The sequence below is a fragment of the Octodon degus genome, unplaced genomic scaffold, assembly GCF_000260255.1.
Source record: "Octodon degus isolate 3935 unplaced genomic scaffold, OctDeg1.0 scaffold00047, whole genome shotgun sequence".
NCBI lineage: Eukaryota > Metazoa > Chordata > Mammalia > Rodentia > Octodontidae > Octodon > Octodon degus.
Window position 1 is genome coordinate 649,381 of NW_004524623.1, and position 21,369 is coordinate 670,749.

The window sequence follows — 21,369 nt, forward strand, 5'->3', positions numbered from 1 at the left end:
TTCAAATTTAATAGATTACAGTATAACCAGCTACCACTGAATACTTTCCAGTACAGAGATTCCTATGTTTTAGAGAATCATAATCTCTTAATACATTTTTAATATCTTTAAAAATTAAAAAAATCATAAGATATTTTTATTTAACACGTTCAAATTTAATAGATTACAGTATAACCAGCTACCACTGAATACTTTCCAGTACAGAGAAGCCCATATATTAGAGAAATCAATTCTCTGTATTTACTTTTATTAAAAAGAGGTTTTTGGTAGTTAGAACAAACGTACAGTTAAGTATTTAGAAATATTTGCTGTATACTTTGTTCATTAATTATGTTGTCACGGTCTATACCTATAGAATGTTCTAGGGTAACAGTTACAAGTGTTGACTATAACTAATACTTAAATGGACTGAATAATTGAATCTACATGGAAAGGGGAATTTCAAATATCTAGCAAATCTAATAACATCTGCTGAAAGACCTTAATTTTTTAAATTAAACATAGCTTTAATTTTTATCTGTTGTGTACAACACAAATTAGGCTCTGTACTTTATTATCCATTATTCATAACAAATTGCCCCAAAACTCTGGTTTTAAAACAAGAAAAAAAAAAAAAACTTAATTCATGCATATTTTTATCATTTCACAATCTTTTAAAAAATTATAACAAGAGCTGGAATTTAAATTTGTTGCAGGCCTTCAGATTTCCAGAACAGCATGGGATTAATTAAAGCCTCATCATATTTATCTTATTTCACCTCTCAGTAATATAATCGCTGACAAAACTGTACAAGAAATGCATACTTTTCAAAGAAAATATGTGGCCCAAGGTCCAAGACATTCTTCTTTTTGGTTCCCAAATGAAGTCATCAGTTTAACCAAGAATCTGTTTTGTTTGTTTGTTTGTTTGTTTGTTTTGTTTTGTTTAACTGTGCAAAGCCCTGCTGGCTGCCCCAGCTACTCACCCAAGTACACCAGACAACAGGCATCATACCTGCCACCTCAAGGTATGTCCACATTACTGCTTAGAAGTGGCTGGTGGGGCCTGCCAGGGCACACCCTGTGGCCCTCCCAGGAGGCTGATTCCAGCACTGAGATGCTCTTCAAGACTGAAGTCCTACAGGCAAATGCTCCCAGCACCAGGATAGGTTTACTTCCCCATTTGCTTCCCTCTTACCAGTAGCAAGCCTGCAACTTCTGCATTTGGCAAAAGGATTTGTGATAGAAACCCAGACTCTGCATCAAATGGTCACATGCTCCTGTGGAATATTTCTACCAAACCAAAGACACAAAACCAGGAAACACTGCTACACAATCTTGTTAGGTGGAAGAATTTTCAGGAATCCTGGGGGGACTGGCTTTCTTGAGTCCCTTTTAAGGACTATATACTAATGGATGGTATAAGCTGCAGTTATTAAAAACACAAGTACTGGGGCTGGTGAGATGGCTCAGTGGTCTAAAGCACTACTACTCAGAACAAGCTCAGAACAAGCTCAGCAAAGCACAGGGACCACAGTTCAATCTCCCAGCACCACATGCCAGCCAGCCGCGCCCCCTGGTGGGCTGAGCTGGCCACACACACACACACACACACACACACACACACACACTAAATGTTAAAAAATAAATAAATAAAAATTAAAAAAAAAAAACACAAGTACTACCTTCATGTCTTAGCCCAGCCTTTTCAAATAAACACTATGAAGTCATACCTAAAGGTTGATAATAGAGCTAGCTGGGGCAATCACAGCATCTACAGAAGAACTAATGGCTCAAACATCTGGGCACAAGTATATAAACAATTCTTGTCAAAGATGATACAAATCCATGAAACTTAAATGGGCACTCAATGAGGCTTTGCTTGAGTTGTTTTGAATCTGTAGGACAGGTTAGTGACTCTCCTAGCCTGAGCAGAAGCTATGTTCTTTCCACAGCAGTGCATGACACAAATTAGAGGAGCCTTCACAGCAGCTGGGGTAGAGCCGCCAGCATCAAAAGCTATTTGGTTCCACTTTGTGGATTTCAGAAGACATCACAATCCCCACGCGTATTGCAGGTCACTTAACCAGGCAGTCTGCTCTGTCAAAGAACTTATTCCAAGTCAAAGCAAAAATGGCCTCAATAAGAAACACAGAAAAAAAAGCATTACTCCAGTAAACACTGCTAAGAATCTGAATGTCTGTCTTCTTTTGGTCACGTATTTTAGAGTATCTTTACTATAGCAGCACACCCTATATATTGTAAACCCTCCAACATCATTCACTCCACAGTTATGTTATTACAGTCATGTGCCAAATAATAAAGAGGTTTTTGTCAATGATGATGGTCCAGTTGTATTATAATGCAGCTGAAAAATTCTTATCACCTCATTACACTGTAGCTGTCCCAGTATTGTAGCACAGTGCGTTACTCACATTGTGGAGAATGCCGCCTGTCACACAAAACTGTAGCCCACACAGTTACATCAGTGTATAATGACAACAAATGACAATGTTCCTGGTTTATGTATTTATTATTCTATACTTTTAATATTAGTTTAGTGTACTCTTACTAATAATAAAAGGTTTACTGCCAAACAGTATGCCGTTACATCAGCAGCAGTCTCAAACATCCGTTTCCCACATCACTCCACTACATCACTTTCCCTCATGCTGATTTCATCTCCTGTGGTTTTGTCTGTCATAGTCCTAAAAGCAACATTCTATCTCTCTCTCTCTCTCTCTCTCTCTCTCTCTCTCTCTCTCTCTCACACACACACACACACACACACACACACACATCATATAGCCCAGGTGTGCAGTAGCCTATCCATCCTAGGTTCATGTGAGCAGGCAAAACCCCATCATTAAGAAACACATGACTATCCATAATAAATTGGCTACTGTAACAATTGCCTTTGCTATGTAATTTTCTGTTGTGAATGGAGACTTTAATGCACAAGTTGGTCTTTTTCAAGTACACCAGACTAGGTCAAAGGAAAGAAAGTCTTTGTACCCTTAATCATGCACAGGGACAGCATGTGCCTATTAATCTACTCATCACAGAAGGAAGTGGAGGCACAAAAGTGTGTACTATATTGATGAGGGATTACACAGAGAAGTTAGAGAGGTGTGACTGTTTAAAGATACTCAGAAGCAGTACTGGGTTGAAACTGGAAGACCCCAGTGTCTTTTAAAAAAAAAAATTATGTATTTGATACAGGGTCTCACTATGCAGTTTGGACTCATAGTGATCCTCCTGTTTTCAGCCTCCTCAATGCTGGGATTACAGGCCTTCACCGCCATTCTGGTCTCCATGGCAAGCTCAGTGTACCCGGGGTTGGGACTGGCACAGTGTGTGATGCCAGGGATTGAACCCTGGTCCCTGTGCTTGCCTAAGCAGATGCATAGTCTGCTGAGCTATCTCGCCAGCCCTCCCCAGTGTCTTCCTAAAAAATAACAACACTTACTTCTTAGCTGCCAGTGTGTTCAGGCGTGATGATTCAGTTTCTGTCTCTCTGAACATCAGTCCTAGAGTCTGTGTAATTTCAATGCATGCCCTAGGAAGCAAAAAGGAAGAAAAGTGGAAACAGCATGATTTCATTATAAGTTCAGAATTATGTGGAAGAAGTAATCCTTGATAAAATTGCTTTCAGATATTCATATTAAAAAAGTACAGAAAATTCGTTACATCAAATTGTCAATATTGGTTGAGCATGGTGGCGCGTGCTTGCAATCCCAACACTTGGGAGGGTGAGGCAGGAATTTCACCATGAGTTCAAGGCCAGCCTAGACTACAGAGTGAGTTCAAAGCCAGTTTGACCTACATAGTAAGTCCCTGTCTCAAAAGCAAAACAAAATTGTCAGGATTTGTTAAGTCCCCTATCTGTCATCATGTGAATGAATGATAGTATAATAGTATATGCATGAATGATAATGTATGTATTGCACGAATGACCAAGGATAGCTGCCTATCAGAGATTAAGTCATTTTCATAATTTTGGATGTATATTTCCCCAATGTTTTTAGATCATACACTACTTCATTTTAAATTTACTTCAGATAATTTTAATTTTTTACAATAGGTAGTATATAGCTCAAAACATCAAAGGTAAAAAAGAAAATTACACTGAAAAGATTTCTCTTCTCCAGTCAACCATTTTTCCCTTCTAGGAAAGCCTGTATTTCTAGTTTCTTGTGTACCCTTCCATTAAAATTAGAACATTTTAAAAATCTATATGTAGCAAAACTTGCTCCACCATTAATCATTAGTACTGTATATACTCTGCCTGTCATTTATCTTTAACATGTATCTGATTATCTAGTACTTACACCAGCTCATCAGCCCTCTGGCTTTTATTATGCAGCGCGTTCTTATCCTTAGGCTCCGGCAAGTACTCATGAAGTTTGTTCACAAGGAAGTAGAAAAGGTCACTGGTCTGTAAAAGCAAGTGAGGAAGAGGATGGTTAGTTAAGGTGCCAGGTCTTAAAACTATCCTTACTTGAAAGTCTGAAGAAATTATTATTTTTTGATTAGAGAAGGTACTAAACTAATCAAATTGAAAATACAGTTTTATTTACAACCAGGAAAATACTGTCCTGCAGACAGGAACAGGAGCTAAAAGGCAATGTCAAGGGATGGCCAGTATTGAAGATTACTCAGGAGTGAGTACGTAACCTCAAGTCATTCTGTCATCCTGGAAAACAGGACTGCTGCAATTCCTGCCTTTCCAAAAGAACTTGTCTATTATACAGAACACAGTGAGATGATGAATAGGAAAGCCCATATCTAAAAATATTTATTAACACAAAACAAATGGACAGCAATAGCACAGCATGTTAAAAATGGTGAAATCGGTATTAATCCTTCTGGTGATGCAGTGGAAATTCAGATTGCCATGTGTCTAACTGAACACAGACTCAGAGTTTAGGACTAACAACTTGTGTTCTTTCCCAGTCTCATGAGCTAAATGAAGTATGAAAATAAGCACCGGCCCGTAAGGTCAGGCGAGCTGCTCCTCACGAGAAGGATGATGCAATCACTTCACTTTTCTAGTCCTGTACAGCTCACCTTTCCCCCTTTGAGTTTTGATTATTAGTGACAGGTTACACCCTCTTTTCACAAGTCTGTGTGTGCCTTTATTCATTTGTTTAATGTATTTTGGGCAGGGTCTCACTACACAGCTAAGACTCGTACTGATCCTCCTGTTTCAGGCCTTCACAGCGCTGAGATTGTAGGCGTGAGCCACCAGTTGGGTGGCCAGCTCAGCACGCCCAGAAGCGGGGCTGGAGGGGATGTAGTGCCGGGGATTGAACCTCTGGTCCTTGCGCTTGCCTAACCAGGCACTTAGTCCACAGAGCTATCTCGCCGGCCCTGTATGTGCCCTTATTTAGGTGATATATGATGAGAACGGCTGTGGAGAAAGAAGCAAGGGAAGGGTAGAAACACGAGCGTCAGGCGCCATCCAAGCTCTTGGGCTTATTCCATGCCTGATAAACCTGTAGAGCAGCAGCGTAACACACTGCCCCTGAGGCCTGGCTCTCTGCATTCGAATCCCAGAACTGGCACTTGTTTGTCATAAGATCGCTGACAAATTATGTATGCTCTCCGTGACTCATTTCCTCGCCTCTAAAATGGGGCTAATAACATTACCTTGTGGACTTGACGTTAGCACTGAAAACAGCAATATGTATAAAGTTTCAACAGTGCTTAGCACACCATAAGTGCTTTTTTAAAATTAGATTTTATTGGTACATTTGAGATACACGTGATGATCACATCCATCACAGAAAATTTGTACCCATATCTGATATAACTCAGTTTTTTCCCATTCCCCTACTCCCTTCAGCGCCTCCTACCTTCCCCATTTCCAAAGCTTTGTTTCCTTGTTTTTCTTTTTTTTTTTTTAACTTTTCCCTTCTTTCTTTTCCTCTTCTCTCCCTGTTTCCTATCCCACTTGAACATTTTCTTCCTATTTCACAATACTTACACATTTTAGTCCTTATTTGCACTTTCAGTTTCTCACACCAGAGAAGTAATGCCATATTTATTTACATATGTCCAATTTATTTCATTTGAGAGTATAGTCTCAAGGTGCATGCATTTTACTAGAAATGTCTTGATCTTATCCTTCTGTATGGTTGAGTAGTATTCCACTGTATTTTTTTAAAAATCACATCTTCTTTATCTATTCATCAATTGATGGGCACCTGGGTTATATCCAAGATTTGGCTATTACAAACTATAAGCATGGGTATGCGTATGTTGCTGTGGTATTATGCCTTTAATACTTTTGGGAAGATACCCAAGAGAGGAATGGCTGTGTCAAATGAAACATGTAGTCCGAGTTTTGTAGAAATTTCCACAGTGATTTCCACAGTGGTTGCACCAGTCTGCACTCCTATCAACAGTGGAGAAGGGTTCCTTTTCCCCCCACAGCTCCACATCATAAATGCTTGGTTAGTATAATCTCCTACTGGCCTATTGGCTGAGAAATTTCACTTTTAAAAATACCATTCTCCTGCCTCCAACAACAAGAAGGAATCTCAAAAGTATCATGCAAATGAAGCCAGGCGTAGAAGAACACACAGCACAGAATTCCACAGCAGTAGAAGGCTAGGACAGGAAACACTCAACAGGGACAGGAAGCGCATCAACAGTCCAGGAAAGTGATAGATCTGCTTCCCTAAGGGCACAAGACAGCCTTCTGGGGGGATAGAAATGGTCTGTACTTCAACTAGGCTAGCAGCATATGGATGCATATTCTTGTCAAAACTCTTAAAATTCTACCCTTGAATATAGGTACATTTTATCATGCATAATGTATAATTATACCCCAATGGTTTATTAAAAAAAGATATGCAAATAGCCAATAAGCATATGAAAAAAGCCACTACTCAACACCACTGATCATTAGCGAAATGCATTCAAAAATATTCCAATGCTGCTATAAAATAATAAAATTAAGGATCAGTGAAGATGAAGAGAAACTGGAACCCTCTGGTACTTCAAGGAGGAATATAAAATAGTGAGGCCCTGTAAAAAGCAGTATGATTGATCCTCAAAAAATTGAAAATAAAATTATTGTCTGGTTCATTGAAATAAATCAGTAACAATACAAAGACGATACAATTTCACTTATATGAGGTGCTTAGAATTAATTGAGTTAATACAGATAGAAAGTAGAATAGTTCCCAGGGGCTAGAACAGACTATGGGAAAATAGAGAGGTGTCGTGTAATGGGTAGGATATTAAAGTTTTCCAAGACAAAAAAGAGTTGGAGATGAGAGTGCTGGTACTTACACAACAATGTGAATGTACTGATATTACTGAAATATACCATTAAAAATGTTTCAGTATACTTTACTAAGCTTCTTAAACATTGAAGTAAAAACAACCTTGTGAAGAAAAATGAAAGGCTCAGAGAATGAGTAGAGAACTCTTTCATTTATTCATTTACCTTTTTTTGTTTTTTGTTTTGTTTTGGGTACCAGGAACTGAACCCAGGGCCTTGTGCTCTCCAGGCAGGTATTTGTACTGTGAAGTTATCTGCACAGCTCACCTATCTATTCAGTGAACATATAGTTACTGATTGCTAGTCATGTGGCAGGTATTATGCTAGGTAGTGAAATAATATCTTAAGAAAAACAAAAGATATAACTGTCCTTCTACCACCTAGTTTAGTCAACTTATGAAGAAGTGTTCCCACAATTTAAATTCTATTTCCCATAAAAGAGTAAATAGGATTTAAAAGAAAAAACTATTCCCTCAATAAAGTTGATTTTAAAAGGGCTCTAGAGGGGGCATCACATGCAGAAGGCCAATACAAAGTTGGAAAGACATGGCTATAGTTTAGGACTATGAAAAATAAAAATGTAGATATGAAAAGTCTTAAAAGAAACAAGGGCCAACCAGATTGCTCAGCGGATTAAAGCACCTACTTAGGCAGATGCAGGGACCAGGGGTTCAATCCCCAGCCTGCCGTGCCAGCCCCACCCCCGAGGCACACTGAGATGGCAAATGAGAGTGAGATTACAGGTTGTAATCCCAGCACTTGGGAGGCTGAAAACAGGAGGATCACTATGAGTCCAATCTATGTAGTGAGATTCTGTAGACCCTGCACTAAATATATTTTAAAAAAAGAAAGAAAGAAACCAAGAAGGTCAAGCTTTATTAGTCATAGATATAAACTTTGTGTAAATAAATACAATAATAGATTTTGGCTATGGATTAGCGAAAATACACAGCTGCCAGGTCTCGATGACATGGTTGGGGAGAGAGCCATGAGTAGTCCACTAAAATGTGGACAGACTCCAAATAAGGACACTACCCATGTGACTTCATTTTTTCCTCCACCTAAGGACATTACAGTAAAGAACGGCTGCAGTGTTTTTCAAGTCTAAAAACAAAATGTGAATGTTTTATCCCTAGACTTCTACTTAGATTAAATTTTTACCAAGGCGCCAGGGAGATGGCTCAGCGGAATAAGTGCTTCACTGGCAAGCACAAGGGCCAGAGTTCAATCCCCGGTTCTGCAAAAATAAATAAATAAATAAAAATAACAATAAAAAAATAAAAAAATTCACCAAGTATGTAATTCAATATGAACAACCTCCAGGATGTATTATATCTATGCATTGGACTGGACATTAGGAAGAACATAAAGGGGCCGGGGAGATAGCTCAGTAGAATAAGCACTTGCCTGGCAAGCTCAAGGGCCTGAGTTCAATCCCTGGTTCCACCAAAAAAAAAAAAAAAAAGGAAGAACATAAAGATAAGTAAAATGCATGCCTGTCGGGAAGAAACTTGTGACATGGTATGGGAAATAAAGCTGTATTAATAATTACAGTAAAGGAGAAAATGTGCCAACTCTCGAGGGGAGGAGCCGTATCTTAAACTTCTGTGCATTTCTAGTCCATATTACCGTACTTCACACAGATTAGGAAAGAATAAGTGTTTGTTGAATTGCTAGAGAGAAGTTGCTATGACAGATGCCTTGGAACTGCACTGCCCTGTAAGTTATTTAATTATAAAAATTAATCAGATCAAAATTAAAATTTCTCTGTCTTAGTCTTTAGCCACATTCAAGAGTTCAATGGCCATGTACAGCTAACATCTACCTATTGAACATTGCAGATGATAAAATATCAAAGTTCTGTGAACAGAACTTCCATAGAAGATCAGAAAGCAAAAGAAACCAGAGTTCCTTAGTAAGGATAACAAGAAAGGCAGAAAGCAGTGGAATCCGAGTGGAAGAATAGGTCGTGTTCTTACAAGAGAAAATGAAAGGCACATCCTAGAGAAAGGATGGAGGGCAGAGAAGACAGGCTAAGTATTCTAGTCATGCCATGTGGTGCAAGCTTTTAGAAAACCGAGCAGAGAAAGTGTTGGGCGCCGGCGCCCTACATGCTTGCCCTCCCCCACGGGGGATTTCCAGAGCTATGTTTAACCTCTGCTGGCGCATTCTATTTGGCTAAGAGCTGTTACAACCAGGCACTTGCCCATTGGCCGGTTTAAGACATGCAGCCTTATTTGATTGGTCCTGGGGAGTATAAAAGAGGATGTTACGGAAGGTCCGGGGTAGTTCGGCGGAGAAGTTCGGAGAAGTAGTTCGGCGAAGTAGTTCGGTTGAGTAGTAGTTCCGGGGAGAAGTTTGGGGGAGAGAAGAATAAAGAGAAGCTTAAGCACCATCTGACTCGCGTGTGATTTCAACAAGCGCCCGACAAGAAAGAAGTGGTGGGCTGAGTGTGTTAGCGCATCTTTATTCTCTTTCTCCGCATCCTTCTTTTGCTCCATAGTCAGGCCTGTTTTAAGAGTGAAGATGCTTCCACTGACCCCCAGACCAACACTCTGGTGTTCCACATCCACGCTTTTCTTCCTATCCAATCTTCAGGAGATACTTCAGTTCTCCCACCTAAACATCTACTTTATTTTTTATTTTTCTTGTTGTTGGTTTTGGTTGAACCAGGGATTGAACTCAGGCCCTTGTGCTTGCCAAGCAAGCGCTTATTCTACTGAGCCATATCCCTGGCCCCTAACATCTACTTTAAATCCAATCACTAAGTGTGTTTGGTTTATCTGAACACTGGCTCTCTCTTATATCATTTTCCAGTCCTTTCCTATAGTCTTTCCTCTTGACAATCTCTACATCTTTACTCCACACCCCAGAACTCACATTCCATAAAGGACTGGTTCCCATGCCCTAAACAGGCAGATCTTCCTGGTGCCAAATGTTTGTGCAGACACCTGAGTGTATCTGCACCTATATACTGAAATACCTGTATATTTCATTTCGCTTACTTTATGTCAACTCACCCTCAACCTCAGGCACTGTGCTTCCTCTATGAACATCTACAGCTGGATTAATTCTCCCAGATGATGATGTCTTGCTGATAACCTTGCCCTGCTAAAATAAATGCCATGCCCAAGTTCAGAATCTATGACAGGCCATCAGTGAGTAGCCGTAAATGTTAAAGTGTCTGTACCTAATTTAATAACCCCCAAGTTTTTTTGTTCTGTTTTGTTTTTGTTTTTAGTACAGGGTCTTACTACACATATTGGACTCATAGTGATCCTCCTGATTTCAGCCTCCCAAGCACTGGGATTACAGGCATGAGCCACCACATCCAGTCTCAATCTCTGGCTCAGCGTGCCCCAGGGGTGGGGCTGGTACAACATGTAGGGATCAAACCCTGATCCTTGCATCTTTTGTCAAAGATATGTATTCCATTGCCATTCATATATTGTAGGTGCACACAGGTACTTTAGTCTGCTGAGCTATCTGGCTGACCCTTTCCCTAAAAGTTTTTAATCAAGCAAGCCCATACAATTAGGATTTTGATTAAAATGATGCCATGTGTGGGGTGGGTAGTTAACCCCAACTTCTTGAGCTCTTCTGCATGAATTCTATTTCTATTTTCAAAATTATGTTGGTTGTCCCCACATTTACATAATGCTCTGTTCCAGAGTCTAAACATGGATGATATATTCCTAACAAGATCTATCCAGTACTGGTCAGTTTAGACGATGCAGTAGCACATCACCTTTACCCGAGTCTCAATGTTCTTTGTGTGTGTGTGTGTGTGTGTGTGTGTGTGGCCAGCTCAGCCCACCAGGGGGCGGGGCTGGCTGGCATGTGGTGCTGGGGGATTGAACCGTGGTCCCTGTGTTTTGCTTAGTTTAGCTTGTTCTAAGTAGGTGCTTTAGACCACTGAGCCATCTCACCAGCCCCAAGTCTCAATGTTCTTAGACATTTGACATAATATTTCTATAGCTACTCTGCCTTCTAATTAGGCTGACTGGACATCACCCTAATTTGTTTTAGACTGTCCTTGCTTTCCCATGACCTGGGAACTTCCTCTGTCCCATGCACATTAGAACAGCTAATCACCCTGGTCCAGGCAAACCGAGATGTCTGGTCGTCATGTATACGGATCACCTAGAATCTAATACACATCCAAGACTGTCTTGAGTGGTCGGGAGAACGTGCCCTTCACATGAGTCTGCTGGGCAGAAGCAGGATGCAGCAATGGTCGTGGGCAGGGCTCTCCTGTTGGCCTCGCCAGTGCCCCACCATTCCCCACCTAGGAGACTTCACTCCTTCACATGGGACCAAAATGGAGTGTCTGTAACTTACCAAGTGAGAAGTGGGTTGTGCCCCAATTCACAAACTCACATGTTTTAAAATATCAGTTTTACACTCAAAAGTATTTCTTAATTATATTTTTCTTGCAGGGAAACAGACACCATAAAGCTCCTTGAAATTCTTTTTCCCACTTACATCTCACAAGCCCAGACCTTTCCCTTTAACACCCTACTTTTCTGACTCTGCCAAGCAGCCCATCTGATCTCTTCATGGGGCAATGGCTTCTCTCTTCCTCCATCCCCCGACCCTGTGTACTGTCAATTATCTTAAAGATCTTCAAGTGACTGCATTAAATTTAATCAGCATTTTAAAATACAGGACAGAACGTCAGATGATTTTTATTTCTCTTGTACTTTACACTTAAATGTGCTAACCAGGTGAAATACATTTTAAAGATTTAAAATAAAACACCTACTTTCCAGAAGAGCCTTTTCAGAATGAAATTTTTCTGGGCTGCTACTTTAAGTTCGGTAACTAAACCAAGTATCTTCCTCAAAGTATTATCTTTAAGAAAAAGTTCAGATTTGAGTTGACTGAAGTGCTTTATTTTCTCCTCAGATCTAGAGAAACAACAGGAAAATTGTTCACGTAAAAAATAAGAAACAGCAGTTTGGGAATATCAGTGATTAATAGGCTTCTAATACTTTATTAGCAATTAAATTTTAACATAGTTTTGTACTCTCCGCATTAGTACTGATCAGTAATGTAGCTTGTTCCCCCCATACTGAACTGTTTGTTGCCTTCCAAACTTACTTTGATTGACTGGCTGATTTTTGTGGTACCAGGGATTGAACTCAAGACCTTGTGTTTGCCAGGCAGGCGCTTAGGCTGCTGAGCTATATCCCTGGTCTCCAAGCCAACTTTGGAGCCATGTCATTTACTCAGTCTGTACCCATATGAGGGATGCCCTCATGGTCCTTACTAAACTTCTGAGCCTCCTTGGAGCCTTGCTTGTATCAATTACCAGAATCCACAAACCATAGACAGTATTATTTGCTTGAATTATTTCTTTCAATCAACTCAGTTGGCTTGTGAATAAAGAAACTCATTTATAAAGAAAACTTTGTGTTACTACATGATAGGGAAAAGCAGTATCACTTGGTATAAATAGCAGAGAACTGTTAAAACTAAAACCTGCTTGAAAGCTACAAAGATCCTAAGTGAGATCAGAGTCTGAGGCTTGCTCTGTTTTTGCACAAAAGGTGGATGAACCCGTATCAGAGAGAGCTGTCCCTGTGGTCACTACAGGAAGCCAAAAGGTGCTCCCTGGCGAAGGCTGACCAGCTGGCCAAAGGGATTACTTTTCTACCTTGAACTGAGAGTTATTTCAGGCTGTGTCAGATACAACTGGCAACCACTGGCCCTCACTGAACAGCATGCACCCCACACTTCAGGAAAAGCAAGCTAAGCTGAAAAGATAACACCTCTCCTGCTTCCACCTTCCCTAATGTCACCAACGACCGACCGTAGCCTCTCTCGCACTGCAGGCTGCTAACACTTCTAACCCCACACTAATCCTGTTTCATCCCACTGTAGTTATTTGTGTAAGTATCCTGGCCTCTCAGCTGATTTTCAGCAGTTTGAAAGGCTTGTAGTAAGGCTGCGTATTGCTTCTGTCTCACACCATGCTCATTAACAACTCGTGCTTACCTGGGCACTGACCATGCAGCAGGCTCTGGCTTGCACTCTGTTTAGAAACTAGTTCACTGAACTGGCTGCCGCTGATGGGTTAGAGCTAGGAGTTACCGTGGCACTTTATGCGAAATGAGAAGGATTAGGTAACCTGTCCAGAGTCGCAAAACTAAGGACTTAGAAGAGCTGGGTGCAAACTAACAGCAGGAGGGGTGTTTCATACTCTGCACAGATTGCTGGAAGCTTGGCCTTTCTTACTTGAAGTGAAAACAGTTTTAACCCTTGCACGCAGCAGCCACTTACCCCACATAAGAGGTTCTTGCCTCTAATTAATGAGCCTCTCTTTTAACCCCCAAATTAAGACTTTGTGGAGAGATCATCTCTTTTATAGTGGGAACACAGAAGAAAAACTGGTTGTCACAGGTTCAGCAACAGCAATGTAGAGGCAGAAGAACCTAATGACTAGAAGCCTGGGGGCAAGGTCAGCCTCCTAGATCGCCTCTACCCAGTTAGATCACTATTGCCACAGGCAAGTTACCTCCCTGTGCTTCAGATTCCTGATGTGCACAATAAAGACCATCACATTGGGGGCCTGGCCCTAGCTCAGGCCTTTAAGTGGCTGCTTCCACAAAGCTGTCAGCCTCAGGTTGCTGGAGTTCGAACCTCACAACTCGCCCGCTGGCCAAAAGTGCCCTGAAGGCATTCGAGGAACAAAATAAATAAATAAATAAATAAAGACCATCACAGTATCCACTGTTCTGTGATACTTCAATTAACACACATTCTTAGCATATAATCTAAATAAAAACAAGAATCAATTTGAGATCCAGCTTTACTATCAATGTACTTCTATTTATTTATTTATTTATTCATTCATTCATTCATTTTTTTTGTATTTTAGGGAAGGGTCTACAAGGATGCTCCAGAGTCTCACTACTAGATCGGACTCATAATGATCCTCCTGTTTACAGCCTCCCAAGAACTGGGACTACAGGCGAGCACCATCATATCCAGTCTCAATTGCCATCTCAGTGCGCCCCCGGGGTGGGGCCACCACAGCAGGCCCGGGAATGCCTGGGCCCTGCGCCTGCTTGCAGGCACTTTAATCCTATCAGTGTACTTCTAATCACCACCTTATTCCACTTTTTTAAAAAATTATTAATCCCTCTACCCTCTGAGAACACTCAAAGCAACATAAATAAATGAGCTCAGGTAGAAATACACCAGCAGCATAATTTTGAAATTGATTTTCTTACTTTTCCCCATTGAGAGTTGTCAACTTGCTAAGATGCATAAGTTAATCTTTTGTCATTTATGATATAGATGTTATCTAAATTTTCTTTTTTTTTAAACTTTTTTTTAATTTATTGTGTTTGGGGGGCAGCTCAGCCCACCAGGGGGCGCGGCTGGCTGGCATGTGGTGCTGGGGGATCGAACCGCGGTCCCTGTGCTTTGCCAAGCTTGTTCCAAGTAGGTGCTTTAGACCACCGAGCCATCTCTCCAGCCCTAAATTTTCTTTAAAGACCAAAATAATTTCTGTGTGAAAATGGGGAAAAAAAGAAAATGGGACACTAATGTCTTCATATTAAAATTTAATTCATGTATAAACTCAGGTCTCATGTATATCATAAATTCAAATTAGAAGTATAGCAAGATTATAGTCTGTTTGAACAAAGGGTATATTGCTTTTAGACAAACAGCAAAATATTTTTTCAGTTCTAGGAACTGAACCCAGGACCTTTGCACTGAATTACAACTCCAGCTCTTTTTTATTTTTTTCTTTTGAGACAGGGTCTTGCTAAGTCTCTGTGGTGATCAAGCTGTGCTCAATCTGGTGATTCTTTAACTTCAGCCTCCCGAGTACTAGGATCACAAGTATGCCCCGTATATTTTAATTATAGAAATTTTCTGAATATAATTATGTAAGAAATTTCCATGTACTCATAACCTAGTTACAATAATTTTCAACATTGAACCAATTTTGTTTCATCTGTTCCCTTATGCGTGCGCGTGCGCACACACACACACACACACACACACACACACTATTTTGAAATTAAGATAAATGTGATGTGAAACTTACTGTTGTATTCATTTTATAAGTACAGTTCAATGGTATTAAGTGTATTTCTAGTGTTGGAAAACTATCATCGCTATCCATTTCCTGAAGTTTTTCAGCTTCCCACACAGAAATTAGGTGCCTGTCAAACAACAACTCTCTCTTACTGGTTACTTCTGGCCCTAAGTAACCTCTCATTTCTGTCTATAAATTTCCTTTTTCTGGGAGCCTCACATAAGTGGAATCATAAGATATTTGGTCTTTTGTGTCTACATTATTTCGCTTGACATAATAATGTCTTTGAAGTTCATCCATGGTGAAGCATGTGTCAGAATTACTTTCCTTTTACTGCTAGTATATCCAGACTGTGAAGTCAGATTCAGGTTTAACATGTGTAATGCAAGTCATTCAGAGGTGGTGCTGAGTAGCTTAGGTAACATCAAACAAGTCTGATTGTCTCACTTAATTGATGCTAAGAGTAATGGGTAGATTCAGTTTTTGCAATATGATCCTTGCATTTCAAAGTTCTGCTTCACTCCCCCACCATCAGGGATCTAACTCGGGACCTTGAGCTTACCAGGCAGGCTGCTAAGCCAACTGAGCTGTCTCCCCCGCCCTGCCTCGCCTTTCTAGCTAATGATTTCATTGACTGGGATTCTTGCATGAATCTGTTATTTCACTAAAGATTGAAAAAGTGTTAATTTCCTAGTTCTGTTAAACCTTTTACATGCATTAGATGGAATTCAGTAAAAGGGAATTTTCTTTTATCAACTAAGGCTAATTGCTTATCCTGAACTCATTACAGTTAATGCAAGAAAGACAGGATAATCCTTCCCATTTGTTTCCTGATTTCCAGAATAAGAGATTGGTGCCCTATTTTCTTCTAATATTCAATGTGTTTTATTTCTTTGGTAAAAGACCAGAGTAAACGCTTACTTCTAAATTTTATATTTCACTATGTTTCAATCACCCCATTCCTTTTTTTTTTTTTTTAATGTATTTGGTAGAGGGTCTCACTATGGAGCTTGCACTCCTAGTGACCCTCCTGTTTTCAGCCTCCCCGGCATTGGGATTACAGGCGTGCACCCCACACCCGGACTCTTACACAGATGACAGCACAGCATGCTCCAGGGCGGGTCTGGTACAGCATGTGGTGCCAGGGATGGAGCCCTCATCCCTGAGCTTGCCTAAGCAGGTGCTTAGTCCGCTGAGCTATCTCATTGGCCCCATTCCTTATTTGTTCTAATGCTCAAGCTGTCCCATGTTTGGCTATTGGGAGCCCCTTCATGGGGGTACCTAAACTCCTTCGTTATGGCCCCATTCTCTTTGCTTTTTATTGTCAGCTGTTTCAGACTCATTTTGTATGTTCCTGTCCCAGACTTAGTAACATCCATTCTAATGACCTTTGGTTCCTTGGGGGGGGGGTGAATATACCCAACCTCTATCTTATATCATTTATTTATTCATTCTGTAAGGGATTATTGCAGCCTACTATGTGACGAAGGCATAGACTTTGCCTTAAGAAGCATACCACATGATAGGGCAGCACATGACCAAATAAGCAATCAAAACACACACTGGCAAGTGCTACAGGATGTGTAAGCAACAGATGCTATGAAGGGGTCCCTCCTAACTTAGTTTTGAGGGATTTACAAAGGAGTTTTAGAAAAAACTAAGGGCCGGCGAGATAGTTCAGTGGCTTATGTGCCTGCCTGGCAAGCGCAAGGTCCCGAGTTCAATCACCAATTAATGAACAAAACAAAAACTAAAGTTTAATGGACTGAAGTCATTTAGAAAGAGAGTGAGGTTCATGAAAATGGGCCATCATATTAGGGCCCAGAAAGAAAAGAAAAAGAAAATTGAGAAAACGGTGAGAAATCCATTTAGAGTAGGTAGGCACACAGTGCAGGAGTGGGTGGGGGAAGCACAAGAAGAGAGGATGGAAAAATAAAAATAGACACCAAGAGCATCTGTGTACTCTATTAGACATTTACAGTTTTATCCAAGGTCAATGGGGAGCCATTCAGAGGCTTTCAGGGAATCGGATTTGTACTTTGGGAAGGTTTCCGTTGTAATGAGTAATGGGCCTGAGGAGCCAGAAGGAAGGCTTAGTGGCCAGGAGAGTACTGTAAGAGAGTAGAACTAAGATGATTAATTGGACTTGAGCAAGGACCGTGGGAAGTGGGTATTATCTAGACATAGTAACAAGGTGTTAAAAACATCCTGTGCTGATTGGCTGGAAATGGGGGATGGGGAAGCGGGCGAGAAGGTCAGGGCAACACCCAGGACTCTAGCTTAGGGTACCTGAAGATAGCGACATCATCTATAAATTTCCTTTTTCTGGGAGCCTCACATAAGTGGAATCATAAGATATTTGGTCTTTTGTGTCTACATTATTTCGCTTGACATAATAATGTCTTTGAAGTTCATCCATGGTGAAGCATGTGTCAGAATTACTTTCCTTTTACTGCTAGTATATCCAGACTGTGAAGTCAGATTCAGGTTTAACATGTGTAATGCAAGTCATTCAGAGGTGGTGCTGAGTAGCTTAGGTAACATCAAACAAGTCTGATTGTCTCACTTAATTGATGCTAAGAGTAATGGGTAGATTCAGTTTTTGCAATATGATCCTTGCATTTCAAAGTTCTGCTTCACTCCCCCACCATCAGGGATCTAACTCGGGACCTTGAGCTTACCAGGCAGGCGCTAATGTCACTCACCTATCTCCCCGGCCCCCATTTGATTATTTGAACTTTAAGGTTCCTGTGAAATGTGTAAGAGGTGCCGTTCAGTGAACGTTTACAGACCTAAGACTGGACTGAGAGCTAGGTGGAGGGCCGGATGTGACGTCAGCCACACATACAACATAGAATTAAGGGTGCAAAGAGGAGGGCCAACCCCCCAGTGCAACTCTATCACACCCTCACTCCTTACCTATATGGCTTCTGACTTCTGATAACAGGCCTGAGCTCGGCAGCACGAAGGGGATCTTGCAAAAGAGTAGCTTTCTGAAAGAATAAAAAAGTAGGAATTGTTAGAATTTCTGTTTACGGAAATGAGTCAACCCCATTTCTAGCCGTTCGTGTTTGTGTGTGTATTTTTAATCCCATCTATGGTGCCTTATTTGCTTATATGACTAATTTCAGCATTTGATAACACCACAGGGAAGTTTTTGGTATCTAACTTTCAAAAAGTTTTAACCTCTTATTTTAAAATAATTTATTAAATTCTAACAGTAGGGCTGGAGAGATGGCTCAGTGGTCTAAAGCACCTACTTGAAACAAGCTTGGCAAAGCACAGGGACCGCGGTTCGATCCCCAGCTCCACATGCCAGCCAGACCCGCCCCCTGGTGGGCTGAGCTGGCCACACACACACACAATAAATAAATGTAATAAATAAAAATAAATAAATATTAAAAAAACAACAAAAAAATAAATTCTAACAGTACATAATTGTACAAAGTGGGAGATAAAATTTTGTTTCTCTTGACGCTTACCACTATTCAAATATACACTTACCCTACTTATGTTGTTTTTTGTTTTTTGGTTTTTTTTTTTTTTTTTTTTTTTTCTTTTTTTCAGCCGGGGATTGAACTCAGATCCTTGCGTTTGCCAGTCAAGTGCTTATCCTACTGAGCCATCTCCCCGGCCCTTACGTTGTTTTTGGTTTGTTTGTTTCATTTTATGTATTTGGTATAGGGTGGCACTATGCAGCTCCGGCTTGTAGTGATCCTACTGGTTTCAGCCTCCCTAGCTCAGGGATTATAGGCACGCGCCACCACACTCAGACTTGGTCACCCGCTCAGCACACCCCGGGACAGGGGCTGGCGCAGCATGCAGGACTGGAAATCGAACACTGGTCCCTGCGCTTGCCAAAACAGGTGCTTAGTCCGCTGAACTATCTCGCTGGCCCTTTAGGCATATTTTGTAATAGATATAATCCTAGTTAAATTATATCACATATTAATCTGGAACTTCATTTTTTTACTTAACATGCAGTGAACAGTTTTGTATATCTATATACATGGATTTAGTGCAGTCTTTTTAGTGATTACCTAATATTTCATGCCATAGCTATATTATACTTTTGTTTATTACTCCCTAATAGGGTTGATTTTTCCTTAAATCTTGAGTGTTGACTTTTCTATTATTTCAGTCCTCCAATCAGACAAGTAGCATGCAGGAAGTTCTCCAAGTAACCTTTTGTTTATGTTGAGGTCTATCTGGTCAGAAGGGGTTTCTGAAATGTTGCTGATTTATAACTCAAAACAAATTTACCCCTGTCTTATTCTTAATATCAAAGCAGATAAGTGGGCAGTTGGTAGTGAGGGGATTATGTGCTTGTTTCTTACTGGTTTTATCATGGTTCTATATTTTTTAAACTGTCCTTTTCCCCCTTTTGCAAATTACTATATTTGCCTTAAATCTGTAAGTTTAATTTTGAATATGCCTTAATAACTTAGCTTTCTAGCAGCCGTCTTCAGAACATATAAAGGATAAGGAATAACCATACTTCATCCTTGTACAATTTGAGATGCTAAACAGCACAGATATGATTATTGTTGGTAAAGCTTACTGATAAAATGTATTACTGAAAGAAATTCAACTCTTTGAAAAGCCCGTGTCGCCCTAGCTAAGTGCAAAGTGCCACCTGGCAAGCCTTCCCTTCCCTGCCTCTACAAAAGTCCAGCTGCTTTATTTCTGCAAAACACTCCTCCCTAACAAGCATTTCTCCTTATTACGGTAGCCTGAATCAAGTCACCCCTTCTATGCATCTTTCTTTTAAGAATTCTGATTTATTTATTTATTTATTTATTTATTGCGGTACTGGGGATTGAACTCAGGGCCTTGGGCTTGCCAGGCAAGCGCTTATTCTAGGAGCTATCTCCCCAGTCCCCTCCCTCCGCTTCTTTAAGAATTTTGTTTTATTTTTTTTTTTATTTCCGTGCATCTTTCTTTCACAATATTATTAAATCATAAGATAAAATTGCCAAAATGGAGGAGAGGCACACAAGCCATGTTTGCCTTTAAAAGAAAAACAAAATCAGGGCCAGCCAAATAGCTCAGTGGATTAAAGCCCCTGCAAGCAGTCACAGGGGCTGGGGATTCGATTCCCCCAGCCTGCCTGTGCCGGCCCTGTCCCCAGGGCAGGCTGAGACAGCAATTGAGACTGGGTGTGGTGGCGTGTGCCTGTAATCCCAGCTCTTGGGAGACTGTAAACAGGTGGATCACTAGGAGTCCGATCTAGTAGTGAGACCCTGAACACCCTGTAGATCCTTCCCTAAATAAAAAGTAACAAACAAACAAAAACAAATATACCTCAGGCTAAGGTGAGGATACTTACTATAACATAATTGTTCCATGAACTTTTTAAGTGCAGAAATAGCGATGAGGTTGTGGAAACTACATACAAGTGAAGTTCTGACTCATTTTTCTGTAGGCTTAAATCACTCTCCAAAGGGGAAACTGGGCAAGAATTTCCTAAATGAAACTCATTTCTGTTCCCATCACACTTGAAAGAGATTTCACAGGGGGAGTCTTTGTGATCTGGAAGTCCTTGGGGTTCTTTTGTGTTTGATGGGCCAGCTGGTGAGCTGACAGCCCTGCTGGCAGCTGGTGTGGGCAGACAGCTCCTTCCTGGGGGCGCAGGTAAGGGTCGGGAGGCACCTTGGCCCTCAAGGCACAGATCCTTGATGTCTGGAGGAGGACTGGGAGTTGAGCCCCCAAAGACACCGTCCCTCTCCTGGGTGCACCTGTAAGGTAGAATTTAGTGTTAAACATGGTGATCAGAATTTTACAGTAAGGAACAAAGAGAACCCAGTCTAAGGCTCTGAATGCTCCTGTTCTCAGGAAATGGAATGCTTGTTAAGAGGCCAGGCCAGTAATCCCGGCACTCTGGGAGCTTGAGGCAGGAGGAGCAAGTTGGAGCCCAGCCTGGAGACTTAGCGACTTAGTGAGTTCTTGTCACAAAATAAAACATGAGGGGCTGGGGAGATGGCTCAGTGGAATAAGTGCTTCCCTGGCAAGTGCAAGGGCCTGAGTTCAATCCCCGGTT

The 21,369-nt window shown here is 40.8% G+C and overlaps 1 protein-coding gene across 1 annotated transcript in view; it reads right to left on the bottom strand.

The window, feature by feature from the left end:
- CUNH12orf56 (chromosome unknown C12orf56 homolog) overlaps window positions 1-21,369 on the bottom strand; it is a 79,191-nt gene that overhangs the window by 9,372 nt on the left and 48,450 nt on the right. Inside the window, exons 4-8 of the mRNA XM_012514949.1 lie at window positions 20,659-21,067; window positions 18,249-18,322; window positions 12,039-12,183; window positions 4,311-4,417; window positions 3,449-3,538 (exon numbers count right to left, since the gene is read on the bottom strand). Coding sequence (XP_012370403.1) covers window positions 3,449-3,538; window positions 4,311-4,417; window positions 12,039-12,183; window positions 18,249-18,322; window positions 20,659-21,067 — 825 coding nt within the window. The remainder of the gene's footprint in view (window positions 1-3,448; window positions 3,539-4,310; window positions 4,418-12,038; window positions 12,184-18,248; window positions 18,323-20,658; window positions 21,068-21,369) is intronic.